This window comes from Callithrix jacchus, chromosome 3 (genome assembly GCF_049354715.1).
Source record: "Callithrix jacchus isolate 240 chromosome 3, calJac240_pri, whole genome shotgun sequence".
In the NCBI taxonomy this organism is placed as follows: domain Eukaryota; kingdom Metazoa; phylum Chordata; class Mammalia; order Primates; family Cebidae; genus Callithrix; species Callithrix jacchus.
The window spans coordinates 129,364,200-129,391,602 of NC_133504.1; the positions used below are offsets into that span (position 1 = coordinate 129,364,200).

Genomic DNA, 27,403 nt, shown 5'->3' on the forward strand with positions numbered 1-27,403 from the left:
TCTTAAGCTTTTTATAAAAGTAATGGTCTTTCCAATGCATGTGGCCTTGGGCAGAACAAGAGACTGTGGGTTAAAAAGTAAAAATCAAGTCCTATCTTTGAGTTCACAATTGGAGTAGTGGTGGCCAGGTACGGTGACTCACTCCTGTAATCCCAGCATTTTGGGAGGCCAAGGTAGGCAGATCACATGAGGTCAGGAGTTCAAGACCAGCCTGGCCAACATTGCGAAACCCCCATCTCTACTAAAATACACCAAAAAATAGCTGAGTGTGGTGGTGTGTGCTTGTAATCCCAGCTACTTAAGAGGCTGAGGCAGGAGAATTGCTTGAGCCTAGGAGGTGGAGGTTGCAGTGAGCTGAGATCTTGCTACTGCACTCCAGCTCGACTCCATCTCAAAAAAAGAAAGAAAAGAAGAAAGAAAATAAGAAAGAAAAAGAAAGAAAGAAAGAGAAAGAAAGAAAGAGAAAAGAAGGAAGGAAGGAAGGAAGGAAGGAAGGAAGGAAGGAAGGAAGGAAGGAAGGAAGGAAGGAAGGAAGGAAGGGAGGGAAGGAATCTCCGCAATTGGAGCTGTGGTTTAAAAAAAAAAGTCAGAGGGAGAGATTAATATAGAAGGGAAAAAACAACTGCATCCATCAGGTGATATAAGAAGGGACAGAACACTATAGGAGTGCAAGGCAGTAAGTAATCACAGATTTTGTCTTTCCTGGATGTAAATGCGTTACATATACTTTAAATCACATATACTTTATTTCAATCAGCATATGCCTAAAATCACAAATATAATGATAGTTTTTTTTTGTTTATTTGAATCTTTCTCATTTTATGAGAATTTATGATGGTCATAAACATTAAAATGGGTTGCAAATATTTTGAGCATTTTTATTTTGGTTAGTTATCTTTTTCCTCTGTCCCACCTGCTAGGGATGTTAAAAGACATCAAGTCTAGTAATTGTATAAATTAAAAACCAGAACTTAAAATTTCTAGGTACTAGTTCACTCTACTTTAAAGAGAAAGATTAACAAAATGTTTTACTTAGAAATAAGAATACTTAAATTTCTATCAAGGGTAGCCTGAAAAAAACTAGTGCTAATATATCTTAATCTATCTCTTTTTTGACAGAAGTTTATTCTATGAAAAGTTTTCCAAATTCTCCATGCATGTCCATCTTGGCTTTGTGAGAGGTTCTTTTTTTTTTTTTTTTTTTCTTTTTTTAGTTTTCACCAGGTTAGGCAGGCTGGTCTTGAACTACTGACCTCAGGTGATCTGCCCACCTCTGCCTCCCAAAGTTCTGGGATTATAGGCATGAGCCACATCACCCGGCCAAATTCAGCTCATTTTTATATGAGAGAAAAAAGAAAATGTGCAGAGTCTGTATCTGGCTGTATGATCAGTAAAAAAAAGATTGATTTATTTATTTTGTCCTGTACATTTATTCCATTGGCTTTTTCTGGGTTGTATCTTTTATAATTAACTGGTCAACATAACTGTGGTACTTTGCTTGTTCTGTTAGTGGCTCTATCAAATCATTGAACTTGAGGGAGGTTCTAGGAGTCCCTGATGTTTAAACCGTAGCTCAGAAACATAGCTGAATCCATTAGGTTTTTTATTTTTTATTTTTTTTAAAGAAAACATCTCATTGTAAGGAGCAGTCAGGGAAGTTCTGACTGGCCGCCACAAGACTCTCACTGGAATCTTGGTAAACAGGGATGGTACCCACAATGGTATTTCTTCCTTTTTTTTTTTTTTTTTAAGGAGAGAAGGAGAGGAAGAAAAAGAGGGAGAGAGAACAGGAATATGGCTTCATTCTAAAAATGGGTATTAATAATGGCTGATCAATATTTTGTGTATTTAAAGTGGAAAATGTATATTTTGTGTTTTTAAAATGGAGAACTCTATAAATATTTATTGAGTTTACTTGTTCTGGATCTGAATTCAAGTCCTGGATACCCTAAATCTCAATATGGGTCTTATGTATCTGGGTGTTAAGATCTCTTATTGTTGCATTGATCCTTTTACCACTGTATCTTTGTTGCTTTGAAATCTATTTTATCCAATGTGAGAATTGTAACTCCTGCTTTTTGTTTATTTATTTATTTTTGCTCTCCATTTGGTTGGTAAATTTTTCTCCAATCCTTTGTTTTGAGTCTTTGTGTATCTTTGGATATACTGTTAGATTTTGGCTGTATCTTTTGATTGGGGGATTTAGTCGATTTAAATTTAGGGTTACTGTCATTTGATGTTAACTGGCTATTTTATCCATTCGTTGATGTAAATTCTTCTTTATGTTGATGATCTTTACTTTTTGGTATATTTTTAGAAAGGCTCAGACTGGTTGTTCCTTTCTATGTATAATGCTTCTTTCAGAAGCTCTTGTAAAGCAGGCCTGGTGGTAATAAAATCTCTGAGTACTTGCTTGTTCGTAAAAGATTTTATTTTTCCTTCAATTGTGCAGCTTAGTTTGGCAGGATATGAAATTCTGGGCTGAAAGTTCTGTTCTTTAAGGATGTTGAATATTGGCCCCCTCTCTCTTCTGGCTTGTAGGGTTTCCACTGAGAGATCTGCTGTAAGTCTAATAGGTTTCCCTTTGTGGGAGGTTCTTTAAAGTCTCTTAAAAGCTAGCTCGGGGTACTCCCAATGGCTTCAACCCAGAGCCCTATACTACTTCTTTTCTGTATTCAACTGTGCAGTATCCTCTCCTCCTAAAACTCGGCCCTGTTCTATGTTGTCATCAGATCACTAGCACATATTGGGCATTCATTTGGTTTCCCATACTGTGAGATACTCCTAAATAACACATAACAGAGTGGAGTAGGGTGAATAGTGCAGCTGTGTCTTGGTTTCTTTCTACTTGAATAGCTCTTGGAATGTCAGTGAACTTCCATGGGCCACGGTTTCCTTATATGGAAAATGTGGCAGTTGGACCAGATCAATGTCATACTCTATGAGTATCTGAGGACTACCTACCCATTCCTGTGTATATGTAATATTTTGCATGTAGTTTTAAGACTTCTAATATCCTTGAAAGATCCACAAATATTATATAATACTGGGACATGTATATGTATGGCTTCTTGCATGTAGACATTTATGGTACAGAAAATAAGAACAATTTTATAAGAAATATAAAATTTAAAATGTATGTGTCTTTTGTGTCTTAGATATGGTTGCATTTGAGGAATACTATTTATTTGTTTGTCCATTTGTGCAATAGGACCTACACAAAATAAACTTCGGCAAGCTAGAGTGGAAACCATAAGCACTGATGTGTGTAACAGAAAGGATGTATATGATGGCCTGATAACTCCAGGAATGTTATGTGCTGGATTCATGGAAGGAAAAGTAGATGCATGTAAGGTAAGTTTAAAGTCAAGGCTGAAAGTTTACAAGGAAAGTTTCCATTACCTATTTCTGAGTTTGGCATATATTTTACCTAGGAGAAAAAAAAAAGGCATCTCTCAATAAGAATGACGTTTATTTAATAATCATAACAATAAAAAATAATTGTATAGAGTTTAATATATGCTAAGCCAAAAATTAAGCACATTTTTACATTATTTTATTTAATATGAGATAAAAACAATATTGTAATTATCTGTATTCATCCCCCAGCCTCCTAGTCATTTCCCTTCGCCCCTCTCATTCTTTAATGAAAGCAACACCTGAAACAGGTTTTCTCTCCATTCTAAGCCCTGTGTTATCAACACCGACCTGTTTAAATGCTGGACTGAGTTGCTAGACCTCCTCTTCTCCACTGATCCTCTACACTCTTCAGCTACCTCAGACCTTCCTCTTTAAAGTCACACTATGGCCCTTGTCCTCAAAAACTGCTCCATCTCCAAAAATGCTAATTTGCATCTTCCTGTTGGACTGCTACCACCCAGTGTTTCCCCCGTACGTTTTAACTACTGCTCCCTATGTTATACCCTAGTCTACCAACTCCCACTCCTGACACGCACAACCTACGCATACATTCCTTGTGTCCTTTCTCTGTTCTATTTTTCTCCTTAGTCTTTGCCACCATCCAGTATGCAGGATTTTTATTTATCTAGCTTATTGTCTATTTCTCCACTAACTAAAATGTAAGTTTCATGAAAGAAGACTATTTTATTTATAGCTATGTTCTCAGCACCTAAAAATGTATGGTGAAAATATTTGATGACTGATTGAATGAAAAACAGTCTTTTATCAACTTCATAGACACCTATTGCCCATTGATTTCTCTGTTTTCTCACAGTTCATTAATCTTTTCCTTTCTTCCATCTACTTTTCCAGCTCAGATTTCACTGTCCATTATTTTTTATTGATAAATCATAATTGTATTACATCTATGGAGTACAATGTGACATTTTGATACATGTATACAATATGGAATGGTTAAGTAAAGCTAATTAACGTATCTGTCATCTCACTTAACATTTTTTTGTGATAGACATCTAAAATTTACTCTCTTCGTTCTTTTGAAATCTATAATACAATATTTTTTATTATTGTCATCCTGCTGTGCAATAGATCTCAAAACATATTCCTATTCACTGAAACTTTGCACCCTCTAACTAGCAAGTCCCCCTTCCCTCACTCTCTGCCTCTCTAGTCCCACCCAGATTCTGGTAATCATCATTCTACTCTCTACTTCTATGAAATCAACTTTTTTAGATTCCACATATAGGTGAAATTATGTAATATATGTCTTTCTGTGCCTGGCTTATTTCACTTAGCATAAAGTCCTCTGGATTCTTTATGTTGTCACAAGTGGACAGAATTTATTCTTTTTATGGCTAAATAGTAGTTCATTTGTATATATACCATATTTTCTTTATCTTTTCACACATTTGATGAACACTTAGGTTGATTCTGTATCTTGGCTATTGTGAATAATGCTACACTGAACACAGGAGTACAGATATTTCTTTGACATATTGATTTTAATTTTTTTGGATATATTCCCAGAAGTGGGGTTGCTAGATCATATGGTAGTTCTGTTTTTAACTTTATAAGGAGCCTCCCTAGCGTTTTCCATAATATTTATACTAATTTACATTCCCACCAAGAGTGTATAAGAGTTCCCTTTTCTCTGCATCCTCATCAATACTTATCTTTTATCTTTTCGATAAAAACTATTCTACTAGGAGTAAAGAGATATCTTATTGTGGTTTTAATTCATTTCCCTGATGATTTTTAATACTGAGCATTTCTTTTTCATGAACCTGATGGTCATATTGTAGATATAACAACTTATCAAATGTTTGGTTTGCAAACATGTTTTCCCATTCTGTAGGTTGTCTCTTCACTTTATTAATTGTTGTTTTGTTTTGCTCGTTGTGCAAAAGCTTTTCAGTTTGATGCAATCTCATTTGCCTATTTTTGCTTTTGTTGCCTGAATTTTTGAGGTAATATTCTAAAAATCCTTGCCCAAACCAATGTCATGGAGCTTTTTCTCTGTTTTTTTTTTTTTTTTTTTTTTTTTTTTTTTTTATTTTTTTTTTTATTTAGTAGTAGTTTTACAATTTCAGGTTTTAGGTTTAGGTTTTTAATCCACTTTGAGTTTATTTTTGTACATGGTGTAAGGGTAAAGGTCTAATTTCTTTTTCTTTCTTTTTTTTTTTTTTTTTGAGACGGAGTTTCGCTCTTGTTACCCAGGCTGGAGTGCAATGGCGCGATCTCGGCTCACCGCAACCTCTGCCTCCTGGGTTCAGGCAATTCTCCTGCGTCAGCTTCCTGAGTAGCTGGGATTACAGGCACGCACCACCGTGCCCGGCTAATTTTTTGTATTTTTAGTAGAGATGGGGTTTCACCATGTAGGTCTAATTTCATTCTTCTTTTTTTCTGTGTGTGTGTTAGACAGAGTCTTGCTTTGTCACCCAGGCTGGAGGGCAGTGGTACAATATTGGATCACTGCAACCTCTGCCTTCCAGGTTCAAGCTATTCTCCTGTCTCAGCTTCCTGAGAAATTTCCTCAGTTTTACTCTTATGCTCCTCTTGTGTGTTAGTCAAATAAGACCCAGAATCATTTCTAATAAAATGCTAATCATGTCAAATCCCTCTCTGAAATACTTCAGTGGCTTACCCTTAGTCTTAAGATAAGAAACTGAAACTTCTAAAGAAGACCTACAAGGCTCCACATGGACTTGTCTTTCCTTATCTTCCAGGCTCCTCACACACTATTTGCCCCCCTTACACTCCTCTCTCCACCCATCTCTGTTTTTAGGGCTTTGAATTTGCCAGGCTCCTTCATGCCACAGAGCATCTGCAATATTGTTCCCTCTGCGCAGAACACACCTAACCCCAACGTCCCTTGTGGTCAGCTCTTCTTCCTTCAGATATCAGCTCAGTTATACTCATCAGGGGAACTTTCCTGTTTTTCTTTGACAGTCAAATTTTGCATTTGTTTGTAGGTTTACTTAATAATGTTGTTTTTTTTTTTAACCTTAACTTCAAACTCTAAGAGCATAGGGTTCTGTCATTTTTGGTCATCATTTTGTCCCTAATAGACACCAAATTGCCTCAGACATAGAATAAGAACTCAGTAAATAATTAAATAAATACATAAATAAATAAGTGAAGAAGAGGCACAGAAAGCTTAAGTATCTTACCCAGAGTCACACAGCCAGTAATTAATAGAGCTGGGCCTGAAACAGGTAGTTCAGCTGCTGAGACCACACTTTTAATGACCACATGTTTATTTGTTTATTTACTTAATATTCTTTGTTCTTCTTTTTGTTTTCCAAAAGAGATTTAAAGGAGCTTATAAAAATTCAGCAAGAAAACTAATTAGAAATAGGTTAGTAAAAGAAAAGGAGACAAGCCGGACATGGTGGCTCATGCCTGTAATCCCAGCACTTTCGGAGGCTGAGATTGGTGGATTGCCTTATATTAGGAGTTCAAGACCAGTCTGGCCAATATGGTGAAACCCTATCTCTACTAAAAATACAAAAATTAGCTGGGCATGGTGGCGCACCTGTAGTCCCAGCTACTTGGGATGCTGAGGCACGAGAATCACTTGAACCCAGGAGGCAGAGGTTGCAGTGAGCCGAAATCATGCCACTGCACTCCAGCTTGGTGACAGAGTGAGATTCTATCTCAAAAAAAAAAAAAAAAAAAGGAAACCAGGAATAGGTCCATAAAATACAATCAAGGTGACAGCATTTGGAAGAGATCCTTGAAATTTTCTACCTAGGCTTACAAATGCTAATCTCACATTTAACATTTTATGTACATAGTTACCATACCATGCTAAATGGATCTGGTCAAACTAGGGAAAAAAAAGAAAAACTAAGGATACTGAAACAGAAATAATGCAACCATTTCCTGTGAATGCGTGTTAGCCTTCCAAAAAAAATGTCCTTTAAAGTTTAACAGAAATTTTAATTCAGTTGAGAGACCCATTAAATAGTCTGAAATCTGGCTGTGTCTGTACCAATTTCTGTTTTTTTCTGTGTACGTCAGATTACAATACTTCCCATTGAATTAAAGTAGAGTTAACAACTTAAAATGTTTTTATTTCAGGGTGATTCTGGTGGACCTCTGGTTTATGATAATCATGACATCTGGTACATTGTAGGTATAGTAAGTTGGGGACAATCGTGTGCTCTTCCCAAAAAACCTGGGGTCTACACCAGAGTGACCAAGTATCGAGACTGGATTGCCTCAAAGACTGGTATGTAGTGTGGATTGTCCATGAGTTATACACATGGCACATGGAGCTGAAACTCCTGCATATTTTGTATTATTTATATTTATGTAGTTTGGATTAGTGCTTTCAGTTGCTGTCAAGAAACCCCTCAGACCCAGACAAATCTAATATCCTGATGCGGCCTTTACATACCTAAGACCAAACTCTGTCTACCATGAGGGAAGAAGACAGGAAACGACAGATAGCACCTATTCCTTACTCACAAGGGAAACTACTTGTGATACTTCCTAATAAGATAAATAAGTCGTTTCCCTCAATCGAAGACAGGAACATTTTCTACAGGATATGAAGAGCTGCCAGTGCTGCCAAAATTATACCTCATATAATACCTGGAGCACCTGAGATTCTTCCTTGTGAAAAAAGCAGTCTTCCTTGAAGATGCAGAACTTCAACATTCTAGAACTAATGAGTGGACATTCAGTGTGCAAGAATGGAGAAGCATGGGATTTGCAGTATGACTTGAACTCTAACCTGGGCTTATATCTAATAATACAGAGGACTATCATTAACCTCGAGTTGACATTTTAAAAGTATTTACATGTATCTGAACTTGCTGTTAACACAGTGTTATATACTCAAGCACTAGCTTCCGGAAGTATATTGTGTTGTTAAGAAGCATTTCTGATTTATTCTTTAACGGCATCTTGCCATCCATATGTTAGTTGCAGTCAGCCCAGAAAGTGGGGGAAAAAAACCTGGGAGCATTTTTCCATGAGTACAAGAAGGATAACAGAAGCAGATGAAGGCTAGGAGAGCTTGTTTCAAATAATTAGTAACAGGACAAGCACTCTAATTTTTTATGAAATGAGCCACCCAATTATTTACTTAGAAATATTTATATCAGTATATGGCAACTGGTACTTTTGAAAGTCTTCAGCTCTCTGACAAGTCAGACATTCGTCAGAGTATCAGGTCAGCTGTCTATCAGAATATCAGAACTCATTTGTGCAAAGCTTTGTGAAAAGCACTTAGGACAGTGCTTGACATACTATGCACTAAATAAATCATTGTTACATGGAAATGAATGCCTTGGCAAGCTTTGAGATAAATGAACTCAATTTTTTCAAATAAGTATTACATACAGCTCAAATCCTAATGATGGTAGTAGTGGTAGAAAGCACGGGCTTTGAACCAGTCTGCTCAAGCTGGAACATTGTCTCTGCCTCATACGAGCCTTGTGTCCTTGCTCAAGTTACTTAACATCTCTCTTCATTAACTCTTTCACCTCTACATTGGGAATAAAAGTGGCACTACCTCATATAGTTGTTCTGAGAATTAAATGAATTAAAACAAATAAAACACTTGCAACAGTGTCTGCACACAGTAGGGTCTCAATATGGATTAGCTACTATTTATCATTAATAATGTGTTTTACAATCAATAAAACTTACTATACTGTTAAAAAATTGGTCCTTGCTTCTTTAAAGCCATGTAATTGATTTCAAAGTACTTTTAATTACATGGTAAAACAAATTTGGTGAACTACTAGAATTTTTTCAAAATCACTTTTAGGTCTCAATATATTTTGAACTATGTCTGCTTATAGACAAGTAAGGAGGTGACAATCATCTGTCAGCATGGTTGTGACTACACAGATGCATCCATATTTATCTATAGACCTTAAATATGAGATTAGATTTGCTGCTCTGATTTATTAGAGAAAAATCTAGACTATTCATTTCCCTAGTGTTGGAACATTTTGTTAGTTTACATGTACATGTGTTTATATGTAATATATATAAATGAGAGAAATACAACTAAAAATATCTCCCAATTATTATTTATACCTCAGTAAGATATAAACACAAAAAGCTTATCATCCACATTTCTTCTTTAAAAACAAAATGTCATCAAATTTCTGAGTCAATGGCTAGTAATAACTAAATACCACTGGAGAAAGTGGAATAAAAAACTTAAATTCTTACATTTCCTTCCCTTAAACTCCTACAGTTTGCATATAGTACATAAACATTTAAAGTTTTCAAGAATGTTCAGCATATTAAAGATGGGCTTGATTGATGATGAGCATATTTCATATTAAAGCTAAACAATTCCTTTAGAAGAAATGGGAAAGCAAATCTATCTACCAAAAAATCACTTTCCTCTATGTAATTTCTATAACAGTGGATATGTGTTTTGTGTAATTTTATTTATATTTGATAAGACTGTGATACCTTTTCGTGTATGAGTATCTGTGAAACTGTGTGTACTAATTTAAATATTTCTGTGCTTAATTCAATTGAGCTCAGTGATATTTAAGCACAAATGAGAGAAATAAATAAAAAAGGTGAAAAGAAAATCTAAGAAAAGGAAAAGTGGATTTTTAAAAAATAAATTTCTATGTCTTATTTCTAATTAGGTGTCTAACTTATTGAATGATTTTGTAGAAATCATGTAATTTTTTTTGCCTGATGTTTTCCATCTTCCAAATGGGACATAAAGCTGTCTACTTTATGGTATTGTTGTGAGACTTTTGAGATTACTAATAAAGTTGAAAATTCAATGAATGTTCAAAACTTGCTCAAAAATGCAAAGTATATTATTATAAACTGATATCATTTCAGATGGTGCTGAAAATGCATTGATTATACAGAAGTTTGGATTATTATAAATATAATAAATTATATATTATGGATTATTATAAATAATCTACAATATTGGCATTTTTATGCTTTTTGAATTTTGAAAATACATTTATGGTCAAAAACAAACAAACAAAAACACTTTAAAACATAAAAAAAAAACAGGCTTTGCCTCCTTCGTGGTGATACTATAGTAATATCCATATCTTTTCATAGAAAAAACTTATAATTTGTCTGACTCATTTTAAAATACAGGTCAAATCCATGAAGCTGACAAATAAGGCAGCTTATAATCTCTGTGCAGTCCTGATGGAGTTTTAGAACTACAGTTAGTTTGTAATGCTAGAACAATATTAGACCAAAATTGTTGCCAGTAGTTAACCATCTCTCAGTGAAATCCATGTGATTCAACAACAATATGAAGCACAAAAATATTTTAATTAAATATTTTGATCTACTCTTTCCACTGAATAAACTTATTTCTGTGTTAATGTATTTATTTGACAGAGAAGGGAAGAACACAAGGCATTGTTTTCATGCAATCATGAAAATGGAAAATAAATTGGAAAGCTAAAATCATAGCTATTAGAGCTGGGACAGACCTAAGAGATTATCTACATCAACCTCCTCTTTTGACTGATGTGAAATCAAGGCCAAGATAATTTCTGCAAGGTTATACAGTGGGTTTTAGACAATGGAGGAACGGAATCTAGGAGCCCTAATATCCAGTCCAGTGTTTTCTTCAGTATTCTAACCTGAGTTATGCAGGTTCAGTAACCAGGAACATTGCAGACCTATAAGTCACTAAAGTTAAATGACTACTACCAAACTAGTTTATCCTAGTATTTATAAATATGTAAACCAAACAACATTTCCAATAATTATTGTAGCTTTAGCAGTGAAACTGGGAATTCCCCCTTTCACTTCTGAGTTCCAGAAGTAACACAAGGGATTTTTTCCAGCATCAGCTGTGATCCTTTCTACATGATAAAAACTAACCCCAATTTCTATTATATTCTAAATCTTTTTCTCAATAGACCTAAATATAATGTTAGCAATTGCAGTTCTATTCCTTCTAGTAGGAGGTTGAGGAGGATACAATCAAACGCAACAAAAAATTCTAGCCTATTCATTAATTGCCCACGTAGGTTGAATAATCGCAATTTTAATTTATAGCCCACCATCGTTATGAAATCTAATAATTTACCTAATATTAACAATAACCATATTTATACTGTTCAGTGCAAATATAAGTAACACAACATTATCACTATCCTATATGAGAAATAAATTACCATTACTAATATCTATAATTCTTGTTACTCTACTATCTCTAGGAGAAATGCCCTGGTAACAGGATTTTTACCCAAATGAGCTATCATTCCAGAAATATAAAAAAATAATAGCCTCATTATACCTACATTCATGGCTATCATAGCTCTTCTCAACCTGTATTTTGATATATATCTAATTTATTCCACATCACTAATGATGTTCCCAACAGCTAATAACATAAAAATAAAATTGCAATTTTAAAGCATAAAACAAACCCTCCTCCTACCACCATTCATTATTATCTCAGCCCTATTCCTGCCAATCTCACCAATAGTTTTAATATTAAACTAGAAATTTAGGTTAAGTCAGACCAAGAATTCTCAAAGCCCTAAGTAAGTAAATTATACTTAATTTCTGTAATTCAATAATGAGAATTCCAAGATCTTATCTCATGTCAATTGGATGCAAAAAAAAAAAAAAAGTGAAGTAAGCTAAACCTACATGGTATTCTGCAAAGTATATTGTTGGATCAAACCAGTGTTATGATTAAGACAACAACCCACTTAAAACTGTATTAAACTATACCTAAGGAAACAAGATGAATTGAGTGTAGTCAGAGCTACTAAGTCAGTTAAATAGGCAGATCATAATACTCCATGAGAAGTTTGCCCCCCCAGATTCATACCTTAGTCCATCTTTTTCTCTCTCTACATATAATTATGAAGTAATTTAAAGCCTTAATATGACAGAAATAAAATATCCACACCAGATTTTAAAATAAGGCATCAAAAGATTTCAAGCCTTATTTAAACACCAAATACTTGTTTTACTCTTTACTTTATAAATTCCTCATTAGAATATCTGTTTTATTTTAAAAAGCCATAGAAGCCCACTAAAATGCAAAAAATAAACAAGTTTTTATTAAACCACTTTTGTAAATGCTTAACAGTTAACATTCTTTTACAGGTTTCAATTATTCCTTGCTTTAAAATTTTAACTATGACTAATAAGAAATGAGGAAAATGGCCAGTAATCTTAGTACTTTGGGAGGCTGAGGTTGGCAGATCACTTGAGGCTAGGAGTTTGAGACCAGCCTAACCAACAGAGCAAAACCTTGTCTTTATAAAAATAAAAAAATTAGCAGGGCATGGTGGTGTGCGCCTATCGTCCCAGACACTTGGGAGGCTGAGGCAGGAGGATCACTTGAACCCAGGAGGTGAAGCTTGCAGGGAAATGAGATCACACCATTGTACTCCAGCCTGGGCGGCACAGTGAGATTTCATCTGCTCCCGCCCCCACCAAAATGAAAAGATATGAGGAAAATGAAATCATGTCACACAATAAAAAAGAGAAATATATGCCTTTGTTTCCACTGTCTTCAAGCTGTCAAACAGAGCATTAACTTATCTGCTTTATGATGTTCTTGTGAGGCTTTTGTGTTCAATAATAAAGTCTAAAACTCAGAGAATGTTTAAAACCTTCTTTAAAAGTGTAAAGCATATTATGGTAAACTGATTTCAGCACTGACAATGCCACACATTTGTGAAGATTGTAAAGAAGCTTTTATATAGTGGTAGCATTTTTATCATCAATCGTGTTATTTTGTTATTTTGCAAATACTGCTGTTCCTTCACATCATGTTTAGCATTTTCTGATGAGAAACATACCATACAGCTTGTGCAGTTAAAATTAATTTATTGAAAAAAGAAAAATACCAGCCGAATCAAGTTAATTCTTGTTCACTTGACAGCTTTAAGAACAAATATAATCCTACTTCATTTTATTTAATGAATAGTATAGCATGTCCAAGAATGCTATAATCAATCTACTTGGAACATTTTTAATGCTATTATGTAGCTCATAATGGAAAATACAAAAAAAAATGCTACTTAGGGTCAGCATTTAACAAAGTAATGTTTTATGACCTAGTACATTTTATGTTGCTTTAACAGAATACTTGAGAGTGAGTAATTTACAAAGAAGATAGGTTATTTAGCTCACAGTTCTGCATGCTAGAACATTCAAGGGGCATGACTTCAGCATCTGCTTCACTTCTGATGAGGGCTTTTGTGCTCAGTCAAAACTTGGTAGATAGTCAAAGGGGAAGATGACAAGCACGAAGAAGGACCAGACAGGAGGAGGAAACTCACATTCTAACAACCTGCTTTTATGGGAACTATTCCATTCCTGCAAGAACTAATCTAGTTTCTCAAGAGTGAGAACTCCTTTATTACTGAGAGAACACCACTAAGCCATTCCTGAGGAATCAGCCTCCATGACCCAAATGTCTCCCACTAGGACCAATTTCCCAACATTGCTACATTGGAGATCAGATTTCAACATGTGTTTTGGTGGGGATAAAATATCTGAACCCTAGTAGTCTATATTCCTGAATTATTAAGGTTTCTTTAAGTCACATAATTAAGCAATAGTATGCTAACCCACTGTGATAGGTTTTCCGTGAAGTTACATTTTTATATATTTTCTTCCATCGTCAGAACCCGTGTCCCCAACTGTTAAAAAAATGTAGCCTTGGAGATATGGAGATTATCCTACTTGATCTGCCATCTCTTTTGACTCCCACACCTTGGTACTCTCCATAAAAGATGCTCATATGCCCCTCTTTTAATTATTTCCAGGAGAAACTTTATAAACACATAAGATTGCCATCCTAGTGGTTTTAATAACTACCTTTGTCTGTATTCAAAGCAAGTACCTTCTGCCGAACCTTAGAAATGTATCTTTCTGTTTAGATCCATGTGGTGACTCCTAAATTCTTGGGATAATTTTTAAACCCATTATGTTTGTCTGATATTGATAATCTTTAGGAAAAGTGGATGTGAAGGTTAAACAAACAGGCTAGAATTCACTGTGAGAAAAAGGGGAATTTGAAAGTGGAGAGAAGAAATAAACAGAATCTAAGAATAAAGAAGCTATTGGGAAGACAAATACTAAACCACGGCTACTTAATGAAAAGATTCATAGAAGAAAAAATAGCTGGAATTCAGAACAAAGGTTACTTTTTAAGAAGTAAAGAAAACGGATTATTTACTACCTTTGAAAAAAATTAAAGGACATTATGATACATACTTACTGAAGGGGGAGAGTACACAATTGTACCAATTTAACTATTTTTACTTTTTATTTTCTAACTTTTGTATGTATAAATGCATATATTTCACAAATTGACATAATAGCATTATAAAATTATGTATTTCTCCAATTTAAATTATATATTTTATGACCATGTTTTTGATATAATCATCAGTTTGATGTCTACAATACATAGACTTTTTTGGGGGGGTCACAAGCACATGTGGCTTTATTGAGCTGTCCAGCTGCCCAGCTCAGAGCAAGGTGCTGGATGCTAGGCCCAGGTACAGAAGGGGCAGGGCAGAGAGGATGAGCAGGAGGGAGAAGCAGGTATGTGGCCCTAACCCGTCGGCCAGGGCTCCAGCCAGAGCACCCAGCAGCAGCTTCCCCAGCAGCTGCAGAATGGTCAGAAGGTTGTAATGTGTGGCCTGCAGGGCCCTGGGGGCCAGCTGGCTGCAGCGCATCATCCCAGTGAAGGTGGCTGTGGGGACCAGGCCTCCCAAGAAGTGCTGCAGACAAAGGCTCAGCAAGGCTGCCCCTCTCAAGATTGTGCCAGGGCCCAACCTGGCACCCAGGGTATCCAGGCGGAAGAGCAAGTCAGTCTGGCAGGCCAAGCCCCCAAGGCGGAGCCGCAACACTGACTTCAGCAGAGGCAGCGGCTCCCGGTGCTTGGCCAGCAATGTCCCATCCAGGAAGGAGCCAGCGATGGAGCACACCATGACACCCACACCATTCCACAGTCCCAGCTCGGGGGCAGAAACGCCGCGGTCCAGCAGGAGAAGAGGAAACAGGCTGCTGGCACCCTGCTCACCCAGCTTGTAGGTGAGCACAAAGCCTGCAGTCCACAGAGTCCCCGGCACTGCCAGCAGGTCCCGCAGAAGGTGCATGGTGTGGGGACGCTGCTCGGGGCGGGGCGGCCTTGGGAGCCGCCGCAAGGCTGGTGCAGCCCAGGGCTGGTGCAGCCCAGGCCAGGGCCGCGGCCAGCCAGTGGGTGGCAGCCAGGAGCAGAAAGAGCCGCGTCCACGAGAAGCTGGGCAGGAGCGCCAAGTGTACCTAACCCAGAACATTAGGCTAGTCCGTTGTCAATTAAATTTTATTACAGGATCAGGAACCGTAAGTATGGCATCCTGCTCTTCCCCACTCCATGCACCAATAAACACCCTGTGACCACGTGTCCTTTCCCCTATTTTACTCCTTGCCAATAATGTGTGTGATTTCTCCCCCTTTACCCCATACCACACTCTCCTCCACTGGTTTAATATCTCTTTAGCACCCTCTTTCCCAGCTGGTTTCAGTGAGTCCTCCTTGCTCCTTTTCATTAAAATGCTCCTGTACCTTCGTCCTCTTCACGGAATGCTTCTGCATCACCTTACTGAAGTCTGGATGTCACTATCTAAAACATCACTTTGTTTCAGCCATCTCAAGTGATTCTTCTTCTCCCTGGCTTTAATATTAAGTCAGAATTCTTTCAACTCCCAACTACAAGTTTTCAAATACTTGTGTATTCTTCCAACAATTTTTGCTGCACACTACTATAAAAATGTATTTCCTTGAAATTCATGCCTCTAGCTATACCACACATTGCCACTCCTAGTTACGGTCAGCCTGTTGCTCACTCCCCACATTTGTTGAGGGACTAGGCGCCTGAGTCAACACAGACCTCTCCACCCAACTCATCTTTTCATTGTGGTCAATTTCAAAATCAAAGTGGATGTCACACCTATCCTTAATTCTTTGAGCTCATAAATTCAAATGACTTTAACTTCTGTTTCACTCTATATTTCTGATGTTCTGACTTATTAAATGTCTCAATCTCCATAGTCTCATAGTATATCTAACTCTTAAAAACCATACTTTCATACAAACCTGTGGAACTTCATTTTACATGTCATAAACTGGTTTTCTATCACTATAATGGTCAACTTCCTAGTCCTTAGTTTGAAGGCTACCAATCCAATAAACTCTCAGCCCTAAGTCTCAAATTCAGGCTACCAAACCAACAAACTTTCAGCCCTACTAGGTCTTCTTCTGCGCCTAGATGAAGTGAGCAAAGTTAGAGAAAATTCATTCAACCATACGTATTAACACCGTTAGTAATTTGAACTACCTCATTTCAGTTGTACTGTTGATAACACCAGATAATTATTTTTCTTTTAAAAACACTTTTCTTCCATGTTGTTCCAACAGGGCAACACTCACCCCAGCACTAATTCTTAGCCCACACTCTCTCCACTCACCTTGGTGCTAACCTTACTAAGAACAGAAGAGATTATTTGAAATCCCCCAACTCAACAACTCAACTTTCACACTACTGTTTGTATTATCTGTTCCTGCATTAGTTTGCTAAGGATAATGGCCTCCAGCTTCATCCATGTTCCCACAAAAGACATGATCTCATTTTTTATGGCTGTGTAATATTCCTTGGTGTATATATACCACATTTTCTTTATGCAGTCTGTCATTGATGGGAATTTAGGTTGATTCTATGCCTTTGCTCTTGGGAATAGTTCTGCAGTGAACGTTTGTGTGCTGTGTCTTTATGGTAGAATGCTTTCTATTCCTCTGGGTGTAAACCCAGTAATGGGATTGTCAATACCTCTTATTGCATCCTCACATGATGGATGGGGTAGGACAGAGTTAGAGAGCCTCTTTTATAAAGAGCTCCACCCTCATGATCTATTCACCTCCCAAAGCCCACCTCCCAGTAACATCACTTTTGTAATTTGATTTTCAACATATGAGTTTGGGAGTGGGGGAAGATGAACAATCAAACTATAGCAGTTCTTAATCATTTGACCTTGAGTTAATCAAAAGGAATGTTACCCAGGTGAGCCTAATCCAATACATTAACATGAAAACCATTTAGAAGTAGGTAATTTTCTCTTCCTAGTAGCAGAAAAGTCAGAGATTCGGTGTCCAGACTCCTCTAGAAGTTGAGAGCAGTCCTGATTCACAGTGACCAAGAAAAAAGGGACCTTCATACTTTCTGCAAGAAACTGAATTCTATCAACAGCCTGAATGAGCTTGGAAGTACAATTCTTCATCACAGACTCCAGATTAAAGCCTAGCTGGACACATAGCTTGCTTTTGCCATTTGTGACTCTGAACAGAGAACAAAGTTGAGTTTGCCTAGACTTCTTATCTACAGGATAGAAATGGATATTAAGATGCATTTTAAGTGGTTAAGCTTATGGTAATTTGTTACATAGTAAAGAAAATTGATAAAGGTTTATAATTATGTACTTATTAGTCATTGGAACATTTTTCTATAGTTCATTTATTAATTGTAATTAAGGTATGTTTCTAATTTACCAAAAACTTTTTTTCAAAATGAAGGAGAGGCTGAAAAATAAAAGAGAATGTCAATTGTCACATTGACAAAAAGACTCATTAAGGATTGAATGCCACAGTGTTTACTGAGGTGCTGGTAAGTGCATATAAGGACATCACAGTTTTGCACCTCAAATCATTCATATCTAACAGTAGAAATGGGTCTATAAATCTGAAAATAAGCAAAACTAAAACTAGAAGCCTACCTGAGGGGAAAGTGTGGGTATAGGGTTGTTCAGACAGTGTGGGAGCTGGGGAAATTAGGAATAATCCTGCAGGAATTAACCTTTGAGTGTAGGCTTTCAGAGTCCATGGACCCTGTGTAGACAGGTTCTAACTAAATGTTAGAACCTATAGTGAGGGGGATTTTGAATTGAGAACTGTAATAGAAAGGAGGGAAAAAACATTTTAGGAACATGGGTTAAAGTCTTCATGTGGGTGAAAAAGCCTAGATTGAGAACAAGAACAATAAAAAACTCAGGTAAGTCAAAGAAGGCAATGACGGTGTAGCTAATAGGTTGGTGCAAAAGTAATTGCTGTTTTCACCATTAAAAATATATTTCACAATTACTTGTGCACCAACCTAATAAACTGTAAGCACACAGAGGAATGATCAGCTGGTGAAGCCCTTTGAAGAGGTAATTGGTACAAAATATATTTTAGTTTTTCTACCTTGAAGCCAACTTCTCCTTAAGAATAGACACAAATGAATTACTGGGCCATATATGATAAGGACAAGTATAACTGGCCAAAGAAAAGCATATCAAGGGCCATAGAATGTTTCATGAAAACCTCTGGTGCATTTCAGGCTTGCCTCTGAAAGAGATGAATGGCAGCGGCTGAGACCAGACTCGTACTGACTCAGAATTAAGAGCGTCACCTCTTGAAAGACAAAACTTCTCCAAGTACGAGAGGGTGTTGCTTAGGTTTGAAACTTCGATACTGTTTCCCACTTAATTTAAATTAGCCAGAACGAGGAAATTCTTACTTCCTGCAGCGAAGATTTAACCAAGTGATTCTTCACCTCAATACTGGTTAAAGTTTACTCATCCCAACTTGTTAAACTAGTTTCTTTTAAATCCTTAAGTATTCTTACTTTAGTCAGTTTACAAGTCAGAAAGAATGCCGAAGATACTATTCATTTGACCAGAAATCACAAAGCAGCACAGACGTAGAAGAGTTTGCATTCTCAAAAGTGTATGATGAATTGCTAAGTTTAGTTGTATTTCATGTTTGAAAGCTTTGTTTCATATTTGTGGTTTCCCCAATGCAAATTGGAAATTATTCCAATTGGGAATCTAGTAATTCTTTCCCCTTTACTTTTGTTGGAAAACATAAAGTAATGTTACTCTTTATTTTGGGAAACCAGGCTAATAATTTTATACTTAGGATTTGAAAAGTAACACATTGGATTTTAATTGAAAAGTTTAGTGTAAGGATGAAATGATCACAGAAAGAGGGAGGAAAAATAGCCTGAGGTGACTGGTATAAATTAGGAGGAATAGAATGGAGCAAGGAATAGAAAGTATTGTGTTTTAATCCTCATTCTGCAATTGACAAATATAACTAAAACTTCAAAACATACAAGTTTTAATACTCTGAGAAATTATTTGCCTTTTGAAATAAAAAATTTAAAGAACAATATAAGAATAACTTATACATAAAAATATAAAGAGTGAAAACCAAATAAAGGATCTTAATATTTTTTTGTATTTTAGATTTGAAAGGAAGTTTATAGAAAATAAACTTTTATTATTTATTTATTTAAGACAAGGTCTTGCTCTCTTGCCCATGCTGGAGTGCAGTGGCATGATCATGGCTCACTGAAACCTTGTCCCCCAGACTCAAGCAATGGTACCATCTCAGCCTTTGAGTAATTGGGATGATACGTGTGCGCCACCACACCAGGCTAATTTTTAAATTTTTTGTAGAGATGGGGGTCTCCCTATTTTGCCCAGTCTGGTCTCGAACTCCCAGGCTTAAGTGTTCCTACTGCCTCGGCCTTCCAAAGTTTGCGATTACACTTCATTGAACATTAATTTTTCATCTACAAATATGAGGTAAATTAATACAAATTACTCAAGATAATGTGGGAATTATCAATATATTTTCTAGTGGTGCTTAACCAGGTTAGCACTTTTTTTTCCATTAAGAATAAGATATTTGTATACATAAAATTCAATTAAATGTATGGATCTCTAGATACATTCCTCCTAACAGTTTTAACTCTGTACAATCATTAAAAATGTTCCCCTTTCCACCGGTTCATCTTAAAGCCACAAGTTAAGATTTAGTTATTAAAAACAAATAACCAAAAAACACACTTTCCACGCTTAACACATTAGGATTTACTTTTAAAATGGACAGTAATAAAAACAATTATTATTATTTATTATTTTTATTTTTACTTAACATGATCTCTAATATGTAGGGGAAAAGTTGATGATGTCATACTAATAAAATAATTTAATCTTTCTTATCTCTTTAATAGCATGAATAGTCATGCTTTGATTCAAGTTCTATTATGTGCCAGGCACTATTCTTGACACTGTGGTGATAGGTGGGGGGACAGGCAGGCATAGGAGTGAAAAACATACAGTTCTCTGAGGGTTATGTGAATGTCAGTTCTGTAGTATAGGGAGTTAAAGGAGAAAAGGACACACCAGAAGGGTAAAGAAACAAATGAAAGTTACATAAATAGAAAAGACAGGAAAAGTAGAGTGAAATAAAAATCTGGGAAAAGCAAAAGATCTACAACTAGTTAATAGTTCAAAAATCCATTTAAGCTTCTTCATTTCTGTTACCTTTCAAGATTTTTAAAGTTATCATCTTTTGATCCTAAGTCTTTTTAAAGACTCTGCACTCTCATTCTCTATTCAGATACATCAGTATGACTACTTTGTATCTTTTTAAAAAATGCTTGGTTTGGTTTTCTTTGGTTTTATGGCTCAGAGGATTATGATGGGTAAGATGGGTAGAGGAAACATATGATGGATTATGATGGGTAGAGGAAACATTGTTGAAAAGCCATCTCTACTTTTACCATTGATAATCAATGCCTCAGTGTAAATTGCTCTCAGAGGGTTTTCTCCATTTGGAATACACAAACATCTTTATTTATTAGTTTTTGTTATATCTGAGTAATGTGAAAAAGAATATTTTATTCTTTGTTATACATTTCAGTACTTAGTAGAAGGCTTGGCTCATATATGTTAGTTGAAGCATTTAATTGTTCTTCAAATTTATTTGGCACCATCTTATTTCCAGCCAACAACTTACCTGATCCTGGTTGTTTGGGTCTTCTCCACTTGACTCAAATAGTTTTCAATACCATCTTGAAAGACTCTTTTTTACACATAAATATTTTACTTTTCTAGTAAGCCACTCTGTATTTAAATATAGTGACGTATATAAGTATCAGTACATTTATAGTACTTAATCTTTAGTCCTTATTTACATTACACTTAATACACAGTATTTAGTCATTATATTTTTCTACAAATGAGTAATTATGGAATAGATTCCTCATATTAGGTCCTACAATAAGCTCCTAGTAATTTTGCATTTCCCTTTGCCTTACACAGAAATATATTAGAGTCTCTTTTCATGCAGTAACATCTATCAGTGAATTTTAGGTCATTTTCCACATCGACTACTAAAGTCAAGTTTTTATTTTATGATAGTGAGAATAAAAGAACTTTGCCAATTGAAAACATATATATGTGTTTATATCTCTGTTTTGGTACCAGTACCATGCTGCTGGGAAAACTGGCTAGCTATGTGCAGAAAGCCGAAACTGGACCCCTTCCTGACACCTTACACTAAAATTAATTCCAGATGGATTAAAGACTTAAACATAAGACCTAACACCATAAAAACTCCAGAAGAATATCTAGGCAAAACCATTCAGGACATAGGAGTAGGCAAGGACTTCATGACCAAAACACCAAAAGCATTGGCAACAAAAGCCAAAATAGACAAATGGGACCTAATCAAACTACACAGCTTCTGCACAGCAAAAGAAATAGTCACTAGAGTGAATCAGCAACCAACAGAATGGGAAAAAATTTTTGCAGTTTACCCATCTAACAAAGGGCTGATATCCAGAATTTACAAAGAACTCAAACAGATTTACAAAGAACTCAAACAGATTTACAAAATGAACAAGCCCATTCAAAAGTGGGCAAAGGATATGAACAGACACTTTACGAAAGAAGACATACATGAAGCCAACAAACATATGAAAAAATGCTCATCATCACTGGTCATTAGAGAAATGCAAATCAAAACCACATTGAGATACCATCTCACACCAGTTAGAATGGTGATCATTAGAAAATCTGGAGACAACAGATGCTGAAGAGGATGTGGAGAAATAGGAACACTTTTACACTGTTGGTGGGAGTGTAAATTAGTTCAACCATTATGGAAGACAGTGTGGCGATTCCTTACGGATCTAGAAATAGAAATTCCATTTGACCCAGCAATCCCATTACTGGGTATATATCCAAAGGATTATAAACCATTCTGCTATAAGGACACATGCACGTGAATGTTCATTGCAACACTGTTTACAATAGCAAAGACCTGGAACCAACGCAAATGCCCATCGATGATAGACTGGACAGGGAAAATGTGGCACATATGCACCATGGAATAGTATGCAGCAATCAAAAACGATGAGTTTGTGTCCTTTGTAGGGACATGGATGAAACTGGAGACCATCATTCTTAGCAAACTGACACAAGAACAGAAAATGAAATACCGCATGTTCTCACTCATAGGTGGGTGTTGAACAATGAGAATACATGAACACAGGGAGGGGAGCACTACACACTGGCGTCTGCAGGGGGGAATAGGGGAGGGACAGCAGAAGGTAGGGAGTTAGGGAGAGATAGCATGGGGAGAAATGCCAGATATAGGTGAAAGGGAGGAAGGCAGCAAATCACACTGCCATGTGTGTACCTATGCAACTATCTTGCATGTTCTTCACATGTACTCCAAAACCTAAAATGCAATTTAAAAAAAAGAAAACATATAAATGTGGAAAACAGAGTCTGTTGATTGTAATTTAATAACCAAATTTGTCATTTAAATAAGAGACTACCTTCATCTTCTGTGACAGTGTTTTGAGCTCTGGAAGTTTAGCACTGTTAGTGTAGAACTAGGACTATATGCCAGAGAGAGAGAGAGAGGGAGGGAGACAGATTGTTCCAAAACGGAATAAGAATAATTCATAACTCTGAAGCAGCACAATTTCAAGTTTAAAAACTCAATGGAAGTTTTATCAGAATATATACATACACACACACACACACACACACATACACACACATATACATTTAGATTTTTTTTTTCTTCATACATACTTTTAAATAAGGCCTAACAAAACAGAAATCTATCTGTATTAATCTAATGTTAAGTATTTTTACAGGAAAATCTTATGATATTTAAACATATTATTCTTAAATTTTTGCATCCTGGTAAAACTGACGCACATAGAAGTTCATATTTTACTTATGCATGTAATAACGGCCACTATCATGCCTAACTTCTGGCTACCTTGTGTGCACATTCAAAACTGATCCCTTAAGATCAATTTTTTGGCACAAAGACCATTCTTGAAATGCCATTCCCTAGCTAACAAAATATATCCTAAATTTCTTTTTTCACTGACTATTCTCTATATTCCTGGATAATTAGAATAAGGTTTCTCATTCTCCCATACTTCAGGGTTCCTAGAATTGAAGACTTAGTCTTTCTCCTCCATATCATCTTGAATCATTACTCTTCACACCCTTGTAAAACTGCCTTGTTTTGTTGAGGTTTATGCAATTCTCCTAGCCACCCTCTTTCTTTCCTCATTACTTTCCTATGGACCCAAAGTTATGCTTTCCATTTATTGAAGACTCTGACATTTGCTTCTCTATTTCCTTTTCCGCTTACCCTAGGTAGCATCAGTGCTTTTGTGGTTGACCTTCAACATCCTAGTCATTCATTTCCTTGAGCTTCATACCTCTATAATTTTCTCTTCCAATAATACTCTTCTGTGCACACCCTGGACTTGGTAATGATTTGGAATTACTCTATCTGAATCATAACTTTGAAATTTATCACTATTCTTTTTTTTTAAATTTTTTTAATGAATTTTAGGTTTTGGGGTACATGAGCAGAACATGCAAGACAGTTGCTTAGGTACACACATGGCAGTGTGCTTTGCTTTTCTTCTCCCCTTCACCCACATTTGGCATTTCTCCCCAGGCTATCCCTTCCCACCACCCCCTCCCACTGGCCCTCCCCTTTTCCCCCCAATAGACCCCAGTGTTTAGTAATCCCCTCTCTGTGTCCATGTGCTCTCATTTTTCATCACCCGCCTATGAGTGAGAATACGCGGTGTTTCATTTTCTGTTCTTGTGTCAGTTTGCTGAGGATGATGTTCTCCAGATTCATCCATGTCCCTACAAACGACACGAACTCATCATTTCTGATTGCTGCATAATATTCCATGGTGTATATGTGCCACATTTTTCCAATCCAGTCTATCATCAATGGGCATTTGGGTTGATTCCAGGTCTTTGCTATTGTAAACAGTGTTGCAATGAACATTCGTGTACATGTGTCCTTATAGTAGAACGATTTATAGTCCTTTGGATATATACCCAGTAATGGGATTGCTGGGTCAAATGGAATTTCTATTTCTAAGGCCTTGAGGAATCGCCACACTGTCTTCCACAATGGTTGAACTAATTTACACTCCCACCAACAGTGTGAAAGTGTTCCTTTTTCTCCACATCCTCTCCAGCATCTGTTGTCTCCAGATTTTTTAATGATCGCCATTCTAACTGGCGTGAGATGGTATCTCAATGTGGTTTTGATTTGCATCTCTCTGATGACCAGTGATGATGAGCATTTTTTCATATGATTGTTGGCCTCATATATGTCTTCTTTCGTAAAGTGTCTGTTCATATCCTTTGCCCACTTTTGAATGGGCTTGTTTTTTTCCTGTAAATCTGTTTGAGTTCTTTGTGAATTCTGGATATCAGCCCTTTGTTAGATGGGTAAACTGCAAAAATTTTTTCCCATTCTGTTGGTTGCCGATTCACTCTAGTGACTGTTTTTTTTTTTGCCATGCAGAAGCTGTGGAGTTTCATTAGGTCCCATTTGTCTATTTTGGCTTTTGTTGCCAATGCTTTTGGTGTTTTGTTCATGAAGTCCTTGCCTACTCCTATGTCCTGGATAGTTTTTCCTAGATTTCCTTCTAGGGTTTTTATGGTGCCAGGTCTTATGTTTAAGTCTTTAATCCATCTGGAGTTAATTTTAGTGTAAGGTGTCAGGAAGGGGTCCAGTTTCTGCTTTCTGCACATGGCCAGCCAGTTTTCCCAACACCATTTGTTAAACAGGGAATCCTTTCCCCATTGCTTGTTTTTGTCATGTTTATCAAAGATTGTATAGTTGTAGATATGTTGTGTTGCCTCCGGTGCCTCTGTTTTGTTCATTGGTCTATATCTCTGTTTTGGTACCAGTACCATGCTGTTTTGATTACTGTAGCCTTGTAGTATAGTTTGAAATCCGGTAGTGTGATGTCCCCCGCTGTGTTCTTTTTGCTTAGAACTGACTTGGCTATGTTGGCTCTCTTTTGGTTCCATATGAAGTTCACGGTGGTTTTTTCCAGTTCTGTGTAGAAAGTCAATGGTAGCTTGATGGGGATAGCGTTGATTCTGTAAATTACTTTGGGCAGTATAGCCATTTTCACGATATTAATTCTTCCTAACCATTAACATGGAATGTTTCTCCGTTTGTGTCCTCTGATTTCGTTGAGCAGTGGTTTGTAGTTCTCCTTGAAGAGGTCCCTTACGTTCCTTGTGAGTTGTATTCCAAGGTATTTTATTCTTTTTGTAGCAATTGTGAGTGGCAATTCGTTCTTGATTTGGCTTTCTTTAAGTCTGTTATTGGTGTAGAGGAAGGCTTGTGAGTTTTGCACATTGATTTTATATCCTGAGACTTTGCTGAAGTTGCTTATCAGTTTCAGGAGTTTTTGGGCTGAGGCAATGGGGTCTTCTAGGTATACTATCATGTCGTCTGCAAATAAAGACAATTTGGCTTCCACCTTTCCTATTTGAATACCCTTTATTTCTTTTTCTTGCCTGATTGCTCTGGCTAGAACTTCCAGAACTATATTGAATAGGAGTGGTGAAAGAGGGCATCCTTGTCTAGTGTCAGATTTCAAAGGGAATGCTTCCAGTTTTTGCCCATTCAGTATGATATTGGCTGTTGGTTTGTCATAAATAGCTTTTATTACTTTGAGATACGTTCCATCGATATCAAGTTTATTGAGGGTTTTTAGCATAAAGGGCTGTTGAATTTTGTCAAATGCCTTCTCTGCGTCAATTGAGATAATCATGTGGTTTTTGTTTTTGGGTCTGTTTATGTGGTGAATTACATTTATAGACTTGCATATGTTGAACCAGCCTTGCATCCCTGGGATAAATCCTACTTGATCATGATGAATAAGTTTTTTGATTTGCTGTTGCAATCGGCTTGCCAATATTTTATTGAAGATATTTGCATCTATGTTCATCATGGATATTGGCCTGAAGTTTTCTTTTCTTGTTGGGTCTCTGCCGGGTTTTGGTATCAGGATGATGTTGGTCTCATAAAATGATTTGGGAAGGATTCCCTCTTTTTGGATTATTTGGAATAGTTTTAGAAGGAATGGTACCAGCTCCTCTTTGTGTGTCTGGTAGAATTCGGCTGTGAACCCGTCTGGACCTGGGCTTTTTTTGTGTGGTAGGCTCTTAATTGCTGCCTCGACTTCTGACCTTGTTATTGGTCTATTCATAGTTTCAGCTTCCTCCTGGTTTAGGCTTGGGAGGACACAGGAGTCCAGGAATTTATCCATTTCTTCCAGGTTTACTAGTTTATGTGCATAGAGTTGTTTGTAATATTCTCTGATGATGGTTTGAATTTCTGTGGAATCTGTGGTGATTTCCCCTTTATCATTTTTTATTGCATCTATTTGGTTGTTCTCTCTTTTCTTTTTAATCAATCTGGCTAGTGGTCTGTCTATTTTGTTGATCTTTTCAAAAAACCAGCTCTTGGATTTATTGATTTTTTGAAGGGTTTTTCGTGTCTCAATCTCCTTCAGTTCAGCTCTGATCTTAGTTATTTCTTGTCTTCTGCTGGGTTTTGAGTTGTTTTGATCTTGCTCCTCTAGCTCTTTCAATTTTGACAATAGGGTGTCAATTTTGGATCCTAACCTTCCTTTGTAGCAATCTTAGTTACTTACAATTCATCAATATTTTTTATTTATTTATTTATTTTAATAATTTACTCTTCTAATCTTTGAATTCTTCCTCTTCATCAGTGGCCACTCTCACTGCACATGCATGAGTGGACACATACATGCATACACACACACACCCCTTTGCTTTTC

The 27,403-nt window shown here is 36.5% G+C and overlaps 1 protein-coding gene and 1 pseudogene across 1 annotated transcript in view; one reads left to right on the top strand and one right to left on the bottom strand.

Annotated features, from left to right (window-relative positions):
* LOC100415441 (transmembrane serine protease 11F) overlaps window positions 1-10,231 on the top strand; it is a 71,720-nt gene extending 61,489 nt beyond the window's left edge. Inside the window, exons 9-10 of the mRNA XM_002745787.5 lie at window positions 3,212-3,354; window positions 7,504-10,231. Of these exons, the coding sequence (XP_002745833.2) occupies window positions 3,212-3,354; window positions 7,504-7,662 (302 nt within the window). The 3' untranslated portion in view covers window positions 7,663-10,231. The remainder of the gene's footprint in view (window positions 1-3,211; window positions 3,355-7,503) is intronic.
* A 4,663-nt stretch (window positions 10,232-14,894) lies between these two features.
* On the bottom strand, window positions 14,895-16,005 carry LOC100389392 (major facilitator superfamily domain-containing protein 3 pseudogene; annotated as a pseudogene).
* Window positions 16,006-27,403: the final 11,398 nt, after the last annotated feature.